This window comes from Chionomys nivalis, chromosome 8 (assembly GCF_950005125.1).
Source record: "Chionomys nivalis chromosome 8, mChiNiv1.1, whole genome shotgun sequence".
In the NCBI taxonomy this organism is placed as follows: domain Eukaryota; kingdom Metazoa; phylum Chordata; class Mammalia; order Rodentia; family Cricetidae; genus Chionomys; species Chionomys nivalis.
The window spans coordinates 4,808,339-4,822,305 of NC_080093.1; the positions used below are offsets into that span (position 1 = coordinate 4,808,339).

At 44.2% G+C, this 13,967-nt stretch overlaps 1 protein-coding gene across 4 annotated transcripts in view; it reads left to right on the forward strand.

The window, feature by feature from the left end:
• The window catches only part of Nrap (nebulin related anchoring protein), a 68,885-nt gene that overhangs the window by 17,310 nt on the left and 37,608 nt on the right, over positions 1–13,967 (forward strand). For all 4 annotated transcript variants that reach the window (XM_057777669.1, XM_057777671.1, XM_057777670.1 and 1 more), the window contains 8 exons: positions 1,204–1,311; positions 2,269–2,373; positions 8,507–8,605; positions 9,668–9,772; positions 10,786–10,893; positions 11,132–11,233; positions 12,296–12,493; positions 12,946–13,050. In XM_057777669.1, the coding sequence (XP_057633652.1) occupies positions 1,204–1,311; positions 2,269–2,373; positions 8,507–8,605; positions 9,668–9,772; positions 10,786–10,893; positions 11,132–11,233; positions 12,296–12,493; positions 12,946–13,050 (930 nt within the window). The remainder of the gene's footprint in view (positions 1–1,203; positions 1,312–2,268; positions 2,374–8,506; positions 8,606–9,667; positions 9,773–10,785; positions 10,894–11,131; positions 11,234–12,295; positions 12,494–12,945; positions 13,051–13,967) is intronic.

Here is a 13,967-nt window from a genome sequence, read left to right on the forward strand (position 1 = left end):
CATATTTATTCCATTTTGGTTTTCCTTTTATTCAATAGACAGCATTTAGGACAAGTCTCATTATTCTGCATGGTTGCCCTAGTGATGAACTTTTACATCATAAAATTTGGCAAAGATCGGTTCTATTTTTTGTGCATAATCATTTCTCAATATCCACAGGGAATTAGTTCAGCACCCCCTTGGTAAATGCTACAATCCTAATATTCTCAAGTCCCTTATATAAAAATGTTGTAGTAATGAGACACAGCCTTTGCACACACAACTCAAGATTACTCATGATACTCAATGAAGCACAATTAATAAAAACTCAGAGACAGAAATTGGGGTTCAACCTGAAGAACAGAAAAGCAAAGCAGTCAGCCACTGGCTCTTGCCTCTACCTCAGCCAAAAACGGTAAATCTGCCTGCAGGAATCTCAGAATGAGACTGAGACTGAGAGCTGTCTCCTCCTGTTCTGTAATTCTCTCTAGTTCTGGGATTGAGGGTGTGTACCATGTACCACTACTGCCTGGTTGCTATGCCAAGCAAGTGTGGCTACTGGGATTAAAGGTGTGTGTCACCACTGCCTGGTCTGTAAGGCTGGCCAGTGTGTCAGTTTTACTTTTCTGATCATCAGGCAAGTTTTATTTATCAAAATACGAATGAAATGCCAGTATGACTCAATGCATCAAAGATGGTACATAAACAGCTATGCTAGAATTGTAAGAGCAAAGCTTGCTCATGTTTAGTACAGACACAGCCTTCTTCTCAGAGGTCTCAGTCTGTGGTTGGTTGAAGCTACAGATGCAGAAGCCGTGGATACAGAGGACTGACTGCGTGTAGACAATGACGTAATACCATGCCCTGACTTGGCTTGGGGACCCCCAACACTGTCAGGGCTCAGCCATTGGTTGTCCCCTGCCAGCTCCGCACTCTCACGGTACATTTTCATACTGAAAAAGTCTGGTAAATTTAAAATTAAACGTGTAAAAATGAACAAACAGAACCAGTCTGCTTGGTGCTCCCCATGAGACCAGTTTCTGTGTGCTTGTCTGACTGTCTTTCATCAAGTTCTTGTGTTCTTTTGAAATCTAAGTTGTTTTTAAAGAGTTTATTTTTTCAGTAGTGGAATTGTGTTTATTTTTAGTCTTAGACCAGTAAGATAAATAGTTTACCTTCATCTAGTTGGGAAATTTTCATCAAAACTTTAATGTTTTTGTGTAGAATAAATATAAGGAAAACTACCAGACGCACCTGAGAGGCCACTATGAAGGAGCCGGTATGGACAGGCGTATGCTCCACGCTCTCAAAGTTGGCAGCCTGGCCAGCAATGTGAGTTGTGCTGAAGGGGTGATAGGAAGCAGCTGGTGGGAAGACTTTAGCCAATTGTTTTTTTTTTTAACTTCCCCTTTAATCGTTTGTAGGTTTTGGTTTGTGAAAAAGACCTGCACAGACCTTTAAATGTTAACCAATACAGTAAAAAAAAAAAGTATAAAAATCTTTTAAAGCTTTCAGAGCTCAGCTAAGCGTGAGTTAGTATTTCTTGCCTTGAAGGATCCATTATAATTAATCCAGGGTAACAAAATGCTCAGCTTCTGAAGGATGCTGTAAAATGCACGAGTGTGATTCCTCCTTGAAATATTGCAGGATCTCACAGCTTTGACTCTGAGTTGCTTAGTTAGCTGGTAACTTTGGTTTTTCAGTCACTGAAGACACGCCATGGCTGAACAATAGTTAGAGCGAGGGGGCTAACCAAACTCTAGGGGATAGCATGGCAGCTCGTGCTCTCTTATCAGCTTTCTGGGCTTAGTTCACAGAGTGCAAACACCAGATTCTAAACCTTGGAGGAAATAAGTACGCGAAGAAGACCGACTCCACATTCAAATCATCTAAATGTTGGTTTTTTTTCTACCTCAGCGTGCCAGTGCTGACTGTTAAAATATGACTGAAATATTCTGAAATTTTTAAACTTTTCATTCATTTTCTTAGTTTGTCAAGAAGCACTTTTGTTGTAGACCTGCATGCAAGTGCTCGTTTTAAACAAAAATGAGGATCTCATAATTAAAAAGAAAGATAAAATAAATGCATTACTCGTGGAAGTTAACTAATCTTTGATTACTTAAGAATGATTTCAATTAGTTAAAGGCAAACGTGTGAACATAATGCAGTTTTCTTCCGAGGTGACGAAAGTGAATTAATTTTGTTCCTAATTATTTAAAGAAATATTTATGATATTCAGAAAAGGTCAGGGGAAAGCAGAAGCTGATATCTCTTCTCTTTGGGTTTCAGGTTGCCTACAAGGCTGATTATAAGCATGACATTGTAGATTATAACTACCCAGCCACCCTCACGCCGTCCTACCAGACAACGATGAAATTGGTTCCCCTGAAGGAAGTGAGTCCTCTGTTACCCTTGTATTCTATGGCTTGCGGTGGAGCAAGGCTTGGGCAGCAAGATAGAAAGGGAAAAGATCCCACCAATCTATAGGAGGTTTGGAGGGACAAAGAAAGGGCCTGCACCTCCTCTGGGAAGTCCATGCATGCATAACTAAAATCTCGCTTTCTGTGTAAAATATGAATGAGTCTGCTCTTGTCTTAAAAGTCTCCTAAAGTTCAATTTATCTTTGTAGAATCTGAAGAGCTACATCTGCTGAACACATAATAATTATTCCATAGCAATGATGACCTTTAAAAATTAGAACATAGGGCTGGAGAGATGGCTCAGAGGTTAAGAGCGTTGCCTGCTCTTCCAAAGGTCCTGAGTTCAATTCCCAGCAACCACATGGTGGCTCACAACCATCTGTAAAGGGGTCTGGTGCCCTCTTCTGGCCTGCAGGCATACACACAAACAGAATATTGTATACATAATAAATAAATAAATATTTTAAAAAAAGAAAAAAAATTAGAACATAGTATGCTGAAGATTAAGTAGATGTAAGTTAAGGGCAAATGGTAATGCTGGCTCTACCTTTTCTCAGGGGTGTATTAGCAAGCATAGACAAAGAGGAGGATGGGTGGATGGATAGATGGATGGATAGATGGATGAATGGATGGATGGATGGATGGATGGTAGATAGATCTTTTAGTACAGTAGTTGAGCCTACTTATGGTTTGGCATCCCAAACAAAATAATGCTATTAATTAAAATTAATATTTTATTGTGTTCAGTATTGAAATTTTAGAAAAATATAGAAAAAAGTATAAAGAAACAGAGTAATTTGCTCTCTTAAAAATGAGTTGACCTAAAAGTTTGCCAACAAAGGTGATCTTCAATTTAATCTAGTAAGTAATTCTGTGAGTGTTCTCTGAGTGCCCAGGGTGCCTTCCTTCTGTCCCTGTGGGCTCAGCACAGCTCCAGGGACTGGCTGGAATTTTCCCACTGGTAAATAGCCCATTGTGTCTCCCTCTCTTTTGCTGAGGGTAAGATGTGATGGGATTGTGTTAGTTAGATCCGAAACAGTGTCTGGACAATCAAGAGATAGGAGCTCGTAAATGACATCCTATTAAATGAGTTTCGCAAAGGCGAATACAGCAGCGGATGAGAACCAGAAGGACATAGTGGACCAATACTTTGTGCCTCTTTTTCCCAGGAAGTTTTGTTAGGTTGCCTTGTTATATCCCAATAAAACCAAAACATCTTACTTTTGATTCCAAATACTCTATAGGCTGCTTAGCAATTGAAAGTAAAATCATGAGTGTGTGTGCTTGCAATCAAGTTTTTGAGATCACGCCTAATTAATAGCACAGACAAAATGGCATGGATTTCTACAGCTCTGTATTTCCACTGTGACATTGTCCACTACTACAGTTGCGACTGTAGGGCTCGCCATCGAATTACACACCTGAAGTGTAGCTAGCTCAGAAAACTAGACTGCAGTGGAGATGGGGTTTAGAGATAGCATCGAAGCTGGAAACATACGCCATGCCCAGGGTCATTGCTCGCTTGTGCCTATGTGGAGTAAAATCAAAACATCACATAAAAAGGGATGCCATGTCTCGTGTCGCTGCGATCGGCGGGGCCCGAGTTGTGGCTGATGTACAGATGTATCTTAACCTCCTTTCTCTTACTCTCTTGGCTCTGGCATATGTTTGAGCAAACTATTTCTAGTGTAGATTATTAACATTCAGGAAGTTTGGGAAGTCTTTTTTTTTTTAAAGAGAATTTGTGGTCTTGCCATCTGGTAGCCTTAAAGGTGGTAAAATAGCCATGAAATTGAATATAGTGTGGGTCCTCAATTAGAGAGCATGCCTTCAGATGGATTTTTATAAGCACTAATAGAATTAAAATGGGACTCGATGCTTAGCATGGAGCCTTTCAGAACGTAGATTGAAGCAGTGGCCAAACATTAATGAAACTGGGAAGCTGTGATTAATCACTGAGACTGTTAATTATGTCCTGCAGAGGAAAGTAATTGTGTTCAGTGGCATATTTAGCGCAGAATTATCAGGAAGGAATGTGCTATTTTAAAAATACAGTTTTTGTGGCGGTTTATCATGCATAGTTCTGAATCCTAATAAGACTCTATTATGAGTTGATAATTTTCCCCTCTGAATGAGGAAATCATTGCACTGTAATCACATTAGTACTTGACATTGGAATGACTTTATATTCCCTAATTTTCTCTATATACTCTGGATACACAAAGTTTCTTCTTCTTGAATTATTAATGAGAAGCATAAAAGTGACGGTCTCCAGACCCAACAGAGCAGTCGGCTCTGTGCTGGAAGCTCCGCAGTGTCCACGTGTGCTGCTGTAGAGACAGATATCTGTCCTTTGTTTGCAAATGGAACACATTTCCTGGTCTAAATATACAAGGGTTCTCACTGGGGAACCCCCATCCATCTGTAGTCATCCCAAGCCTTCCAGAGCTTACAGAGCAAAGACCCAAGGGCCCAGACTGAGGACCAATTTGCCAGTGGGTCTGGGATGCCTATCGTAGCTTTTACCCTTTACTAGCTTAGCAATCACTTCCCTTACCACCTTGGAAGGTCAGGATTATTGCAGGATGGTGTGTGGAGCACTTGGAGCCATGAGAGCTGCATGGGAGCATCCTGTGTTGCCCATCACTAACTGATATTGTCAGGGACAAGGATGACATCAGTAGAGGGGTGACTTGGAACAAACAAGCTGGAAGCCAGCACACCCAAGGTGGCTCTCAAGTTTACTTCATGCATGCATGCCTTTCTTTCTTTCTTTCTTTCTTTCTTTCTTTCTTTCTTTCTTTCTTTCTTTCCTTCCTTCCTTCCTTCCTTCCTTCCTTCCTTCCTTCCTTCCTTCCTTCCTTCTTTCTTTCTTTCTTTCTTTCTTTCTTTCTTTCTTTCTTTCTTTCTTTCTGTTTATAAAACTATGGACTTGACTTGCCAGCTGTCAGCATTACAGCGGATCTGGAGTGGGAAGTGCTGGGAGACTGGGATTGCCATGGGTGGGATGTCTGGGATTTCCAGAAGACAGCACAGTCTTTTTCTCTGTCTTCTGGCATTTACGTTCATTCAGCTCCATTTTCTGTAGTGTGCCCTGGGAGGAGATGGTATGAGTGTCTTGTGTCATGCATCCATCACTCGTTCTCAGCATCTTCTGCATCCCCAAGATTCTGCATTTGCTGTCCTTTACTGGAAAGAGATGCTTCTCTAATCAAGGTCGTGAATAGCATCATCTATGGCCAGAAGGACATATACTTAGGAGTCATCTTGGGATTATTTCAGCTTAGGTAACTACTGTATTCAGCCTCCACCCGGGGCCTATGATCTCAAGACATCATCATGAGTCTTTGAACTCTTCTTACACTACCAGGCATGGATTCTTTCCAAACCAATCAGAAGGCTGTACAAGAATAGATCTAGCAAAAGTCAGGCATGGAGGAAGAGGAGTTAAGGAGTAGCCTATCTTTTTCTGTTGAATTATTTGCCACTAATAGATTCAGGGAGACCTTAGGGGTCATTGCCTTCAACTGTGCACCCTAGGAGCCAACTGATACTTCCAGCCTGGTGGTTCCAGATGACCATGGTTAAACTAAATGAGCCATAAAATAAAACCCCAAAGCATGAATTTGGAAAAGGGATTGGTGAGAATAGGGGGAAGGGGTTGGTGCAGATAGGGGGAGGTTGGTGAGGATGGGGGAGGGGTTTGGTAGGATGGGGAGGGCTTGGTGAGGATGAGGGGAGGGACAGGTGAAGATGAGGGGGTTGGTGAGGATCAGGGGAAGGGGTTTGTGAGGATGGAGGAAGGGCTTGGTGAGGATGAGGGAAGGGGTTGGTGAGAATGGGGGAAGGGTTGGTGAGGATGGGGGAGGGGGTTGGTGAGGATGGGGGAGGGGGTTGGTGAGGATGGGGGAGGGGGTTGGTGAGGATGGGAGAGGGGTTGGTGAGGATGGGGGAGGGGTTGGTGAGGATGGGGGTGTGGGAAAGAGGGTGACTTGAACACATTATACACAAGTATAAAATGGTCAGGTAATAAAAATGATCAATCAAACACCTTGTAAAAAGAAATATTGAAAACCAAATTTAGAAAGCCCCGTCTTGGAGCTCTGTCTTTAGAAGTGACAAAATGCCATGGAATTTTAAAGACTGGGAAATTATTCAAGAAGCAACCCCATTAAGATTTGCTTAAGCCAGGATTGTATACGTTTATTTTTAAAGTTGTCAGTGACTTGTGTGTACATTTGCTGTGTGCATGCTTTAAAACATGTATACATTGTGCGACATCTAAGCTGAGTGACTGGGCCCATGGGCTCAGAACACTGCAGTAGTTTATTTACAAAAGAAAGTGGACTTATTGCTTCTCGGTAACAACTGGAAAACAGAGCCACTGTGTGCCCCATTCTGGGCCCTGAGGCCATGTGAGGAGGCCAAGCAGAGGGGGCAGTGGGTAGTGCTACTGCCCTGACCCACCCTGAGGTTCTGGGTGGGTTTGCCAGACTTAGGCATCAAGGCCACAGCTGGGCTTAGATATTGGCGGGACTCTGTCAGCCTGGGATGTCTAGGCAGTGGAGGCTCGTCAGGAATACCTGTGTGGGCAGAGTTATGTCTAACTGTTATTGATCTGCGCAGACGCCATGTCTGTTGAAAGAAAGAAAGAATAAGTGGATGAAGTCAGGCATGTGGGAAGTGAGATTAGGGATGAGTTTACTTCTTACACTTTTCCTTGGATTTCTGGTAAATGAAATTGTGACAGTCGGTGGCCAACCACTGCCTCACTTCTTTGACTTTACCTAGTCCTCTTGCTACCCTAAGTAGGTTTTGGGGTTCTTGCTCACCTCAACTCAGTCCTTCTAAATGTTGTCTACCTTCAGGCTACAAACCTAGCTCTTGACTTCTTTTCCATGATCCCTTTCCTTCTGGGTCACAGTCAGGTGTATTTAGAGGAAAATGAGCTGGTTGGTGCATGTGTTCTTGCGTACCAATGACCGATAACACTTTACTCTTGGAAAAATAATTTGTCCAGAGGTAGGAAAGCTGGTAGCTAATGCAAGAAGCTTTGCAGGGGACCCCCATGCCCTCTCTTTCAGGAAGACACTGAAATATGGGTGGTTTCTTTGGGGACTGTGGAAAGGCAGAAGTGAAGCCAAGCAGCAGCTGGTGCACACGTGCAGGCACCATCTCTCTGGTCTCATCAGGACCACCTCTTCAAGGGTCCCAGAGGATGCTTTGCATCATCAACACAGAAATAGAGCCGAGGCATCACTCAGTGGGAGAGAGCTCACTCAATGGGCTCAAGGCCCTGGGTTTTTCTGTCTCAGACAGATAGACAGGGTTTCTCTGTGTAGCCCCAACTGTTCTGGAACTCACTCTGTAGACCAGGCAGACTTCGAACTCACAAAGATCTGCCTTCCTCTGCCTCTGGAGTGCTGGGATTAAAGACATGTGCCACCACCACAGGCCCAATTTTTTCTTTTTTAAAACACATCTCTTTTATGAAGTATTATATATATATGGGAAAATTCTATTTAGTGTATATAGTATATATAGTTACTGCTGTTTATGAGACTCTTGATGTGGGTGCTGAGAACCAAACCCTGGTTCTCTGAAAGACCTGTGCATACCCTTAACCATCTCTCTGGCCCCTTGGTTGTTTTATAAAGTGACCCTGTGTCCGTTTTCACTGGCAGTGAACCTAGGGATGGAGTTATTGGGATAGAGATCTTGTGTTTGTTCTCAAATGCTGTTCAGGATTCCAAGTGTCCTTACCACAGTCATGACTGCACTATGAGTCCCCATAGCTACCCTGTCCTTGCCAACACTTACTGTTGCCAGTAACTGTGCTTCTCTCTCTGTGGGTGCGTATTGCTTGTCTGGCGGCTAACGTAAAGATGCGTGTTTCCTGTGTTCACTGCTGAGTTAGCTGATCTCCTCTCCCAGCTGCTCTCCCCCGCCCCACTCCCATCTGTTGGCTTGGTATGCCCACTGGTACACAGTTAACAGTCCTCATTCTTTTTCCAATTCTCCGAGAATCACTACACGGCTGGGGAAGGGAGCCAGGCATGTCATAGAGATAACGGCAAGTGACATTCCCTGTGCCTGATTTTGCCCAGGTCAACTACAGGCAGAGCATCGACAAACTGAAGTACAGCTCGGTGACAGACACACCTCAGATTGTCCAAGCCAAAATCAATGCCCAGCAACTGAGTCACGTAAGTAGCACATTCCTGCTCAGCTGGGACTTTTGCAATGGCTGTGAATAGCTATCCTCAAGGATTTTGCTTTTATTAATGCTGGAATAGCTAATAACAGCCACGAAAAGATGCTCCTCCTTTCAAACATCTTATTATAGGGAAGGTCAGTATATGCGAAAACAGAGTCCCAAGTACCAGCTTCAACAACTAACTCTCAACTCATCCCACGTCACACTTCATCTGTGCGCCTCCCACTTCCCCATCTCTAGTATTCTGAAGAAAATCCACACACTATCTAGCTCCATCTCTAGGTATTTTAGTATGGATGTCTAAAACGTAAAAAGAATGAAACATGGTTTTGCAATTTTGATATAGCACACCAAAGATTAAAAAAAAAAAAAACCAACTAACAATAAATCCAACTGTCACCAGTGTCTCAGGTCCAGGGTTAATTTTTGAGCAACGCTCCTCACAGATGGCATTGAAGTCTTCCATCAGAAATCACCTGTCTGCTGGGCAGTGGTGGTGCACACTTTTAATCCTAGCACTCCATTTAGGAGGAAGAGGCAGGCAGATCTCTGTGTGCTCGAGGTCAGCCTGGTCTACAGAGCTAGGGCCATACGGAGAAACCCAGTCTTGAAAAAACAAAAGACAAAAAACAAAAAACATAAAAAGAAGAATTTACCAGTTTGTTTAGCTATTTTGTGCACATATGATGTACTTTTTTGAAATGTGCATTTGATAACCAAACATTATCAATTATTACTACCGACAATGTTGTGTTTTGACGATGGGTGAGTGTCTAGCCTGTGTACAGCAAACGCCCCACACAGCAGCCCATTAAAAACGCCTTGCAAACTCACAAACTCGGATGTGCCTGTGAGATGTTTCATTTTTTATTTGACATCTTCAATCTGTTAAATAAACCATTCCCCCAGAATTATAGGTTTTCTTGTAAAGGGCCCTTCTCGGGTGTTCCCTCTCAGGGATGGGAATCAGAGGGAGGTGGGAACGGAATGAACTCCCCAAGGCTTTCCTCCTGCTGTGCACAAACCTTGCAGAGTATTGTAAATCCAACAGGCTAATTACCGGGCTGACTACGAGAAAAACAAGCTCAACTACACTTTGCCCCAGGATGTTCCTCAGCTGTTGAAGGCCAAGAGCAACGCTGAACTATTCAGTGAGGTGAGAGCAGAGTGGGAAGGGATCGTGAAAAACCAAACCAACCAACCAAACAATCCCAAGCTAAGGGGCTCTCCTCCCAAAGAAGGAGCTTTTCTAGGGTGTTCATCACAGCATAATTTAGTATGTTGTCAGTCCCTAAGGATGAACCGTTCATAGCAACGCAGTGCTTGTGTGCACACACATGTGGCGTGTGAACACACACCCTCATCTCCGTCACCGTCATCCTCCTGGCGCCTACTATGTGTGGGGAATTTTAAGTGTTAAGAACAATCTTGATTTGATCAACAAAGACACAGGAAGTTCCCGGGGTGGCTGTACCTAAACCACTGGTCTAGATGGAATTTACAGGGCAGAAGAATTCAAGACAGGGCCTGATGTTTTCTGCAAGATTGTTTTTATGTTGAGGCAGAGGCTGTGGCAGCAAAAATGTGATGAGTGACCCACTACAGTGTGGCATTAGTGTAGCTCCTACTGTTTAGTGGCACGGGTTTCGATATGAGACGGATGGATTTGGAAGTCACATTGGTCTCTTGTTATCTGTGTGACTCTAGCAAATATCTTCAGCTTCCTTCCCCTCAGCCTGTGTGCAGATCTGTAGTTAGCACCTACCAAGCGTGCAGGACGGGACCACACACAAGCTGCTACCAGGCAGCATCCGTTCCTTGCATCTTGGGAACATTCACCAGTTTAGAATTTGTCTTTGTGCTCCATACCCAGCAGCCCCGAAAATGCTATATGCATTTTGAAATTGGTTAACCCCAGCTCAGAGACATAATTGTCCAAAGTCACAGGTCCAGGCAATGGGGGCTTTTCTTTGTCCTCTGGTGAGTGGTACTGAGGATCAGTAAGCTGTGTTAGCCATTACTGTGACAATCTTGACAATACCAGCCAAGACTCCCCTGCCTGCCAACAATGGAGGAAACCAAGTTTGCTTTAAAGAAGAAAACCTCTCAACCTCTGGCAGACGAGAGGGAGGGGCAGTGGATCCCACTCACCTGTGTTTTTATTTGTAGGTGAAGTACAAAGAAGGCTGGCAGAAGACAAAGGGGAGAGGATTTGAAATGAAGCTGGACTCCATGTCTCTGCTGGCTGCCAAAGCCTCGGGGGAGCTTGCTAGCAATGTAGGTTCTTCTCGTTAACTCAGAGATGTATAAGGAATGGTTGCAGCGCAATGCCAGCGCCTGCTGGAAAAATAATGGCTGTTAACACTGTAAACACCACAGCACTTTAATCTTCTGGGTTTGAGAAAGATGAGGGGCTTTTCCCCTCAGAATTGTTCTCTTCCAACTCGTTACAGTCAGAGTCCCTTCTATGACAGTTACTCTCTTGTTCACACGAGACTTTCTGCTTCCTCTCAAGATTAAATACAAAGAAGAATATGAAAAAGCCAAAGGCAGAGCCCTGGGAACCACCGACTCTAAGATCCTGCATTCTCTGCAGGTGGCCAAGATAAACAGCGAGGTAAACTCCCCCTACCCTGGCCCTGACTCCAAAATGACAGGTTCACTCCTGGGCAACGCTTTCTTTATGACACCTGCGCCTGCACACTTTTCTTCCTGGGCTCCTATGAGGGACTTGTTCACCTTTTTATTTTGCCAAAGCTTGGTGTTCTTTAAAAGTACGTGAGGTGTATGGCCCCGAGGATGACAGCATCTACTGATCAAGGCTCATAGGCTCCTGAACACATCTGTTTATGCCACAGATGTTTGCTGGGACTCTGGATCTAAAATAAGAAAGCAATGCTCGCAAGTCCCCTCCCCCCAGAGAACTTAGCTCAGAGGGGAGAGTGTCTTAGACCATCGTTCTGCTGTTATAACAGATTGTCAGCGATGGCTCTTTGTGGAGCAAGAACTTTGCTTTGTCATGTAATTTTGGAGGCTGGAAAGTCCAAGGATGTGCAGCTGTGTCTAGTAAGGGCCTCGTGTTGCACAGGATGAAAAAGTGTGAAGGGGAACGGATGTGTATACAAAAGAGAGCTCATGATGGCCTTGCTTTCTATTAGGAGCAGCTGCTCTTATGGTAATGAATCCAGCCCCACAAGAGGCAACAATAATGTGTTCATGTGTTCCAAAACACAAACACTTCTACTTAGCTCTGCCACCACCACCACCAACACCACAACCACCACCATTACTACCACCATCATCACCATCATCAACACCATCACCATCACCACCACCACCATCACCACCATCACCACCATCACCATCATCACCATCACCACCATCACCACAACCACCACAACTGCTGCCGCCTACTGTTTAGTAATTAGACCTCATTATAGCATTCAGTGGGGGGCGAATCATATCTCACCATAGAGAGGTTAGACAGTGAGTGTATAGTTGATTGTGATGATGTTCTGGGTGGAACAGTACCAGTATGACCTTGGTAACACAGATTTGGAGTCACCTTTCTAACAGAAAGGTGGTCTCACCCAGAATGCCCGAGAGTCTCTCCCACACTTTCACAGAACTCCACAAGAACAGCCTTTAACCAATGCAGTCTTGTTTTGTTGCATTCAAGGTTGAATATAAGAAAGGGTTTGAAGAGAGTAAAACCCACTTCCACCTGCCCATGGACATGGTGAACCTCAGGCATGCTAAAAAGGCCCAAGCTCTCGCCAGCGACCTCGACTACAGAAAGAAGCTGCATGAATATACAGTGCTCCCTGAAGATATGAGAACTCAGTGGGCCAGGAAAGCCTATGGGCTCCAGAGCGAGGTGAGTGAGCCAGATGCGGGCTCCACCCATGCACCTTGCCCTTACATACAATCTCAGAGTGATTGGAGCCTGTTCGTAAATCCATTGTCTGACACAGAGAAGTAGGAGGAGCTAGAGCTGCTCCAGGTCCAGGGAGGACAGACAAGAGAGGGGTGGGTGAGGTAGAGACTCAGGATGGGGCGGGGCTCAGAGCCAGTGTGAAAGTCAAGATGTACTGAAGTGACTTGAGCCAAGGAGGAACATGCTGGAAACATTGGTCAAGCAATATGAGACACCACTTTTGGTCAGTCTGGTGTTTCAACACAGAGGTAGAATATGCATAACTCAATCACAAGGGCCGTCCAGCAGCTTTTCCTCCTAAAGGAAGGCCTGCTAAGGATATATGGGGAGCGGTTTTCTTCCATCAACTTGGTTGTGTGTCAGATGAGAGCTTGGTGGCTTTTCTCTTGCAGCTGCAGTACAAAGCTGACCTGGCATGGATGAAAGGGGTCGGGTGGCTGACCGAGGGTAGTCTCAACCTAGAACAGGCCAAGAAGGCTGGACAGCTCGTCAGCGAGGTAACTTGAGTGTCTGTCCCTGGGCTCCAGGCTCTGAGTCACAGAGGGCTGGTTCCCTCCAGCACCCTCTTGCACCTCCAGCGCTTTAACCTGAATGAGTCAAAGGGAAGACCCATCTTCATGTCTCCCCGAAATGTCTCCTGAGCCAACTCCCCATGCCCTTAAATTTCCTGTAGGAAACTGTTTGTTTTGTTTTGGTTTTTATTTTTGTTTTCTTGACACAAGATCTCCTTATAGAGCCCATGCAAGCCCTGAACTACAAATCCTCCTGTTTCTGCTTTCTGGATGCTGGGATTACAGAATTGTGTCCCCATGCCCAGCTCTGGGGAGGTATTCTATGAAATTTATCAGTTTATTTTGAGAAGTAGTCTTTTTAAAAGACCATTTTTTTTTACTTCAAGCTCCCAAGATTCTGAACAGAATATCACAACTCACATCATGATATTTGGTACCACACATTGAATTATTGAAAATGTTACATAAAATTGCCCTGAGATAATAGCTATCATAAGGTATATATGAAACATAAATGAATCTAGGTTGGAGTCTCATTCCCAAAATATCTCAATATGTACAAATACACACTCCCCCAACACACACACAAACAAATAAACACAGAGAAAAGTTCCCTGAAATCTGAAAGGCTTCTCATCTCAAGAAACCAACCTGAGATGTCTTTCTGACACAATACCATGGGAACCAGAGTGTGGCATTTGTAGTGAGTGTTTGCCATACTCTCTGGAGACATGGGTGAAATCACCACGTCTTGTGGACCCTCTTCTCATAGAAAGTGAGACAGCTGCATAGAGATACTGCCAGGCCCGTGGTCCAAACCTGCGCATCTGGTTATGTCTTGGGGAGCTTAGGTTTGGTGGTCCAGTCTGTCATGGAGGGGAAGGCACGGTAGCAGGAGTGTA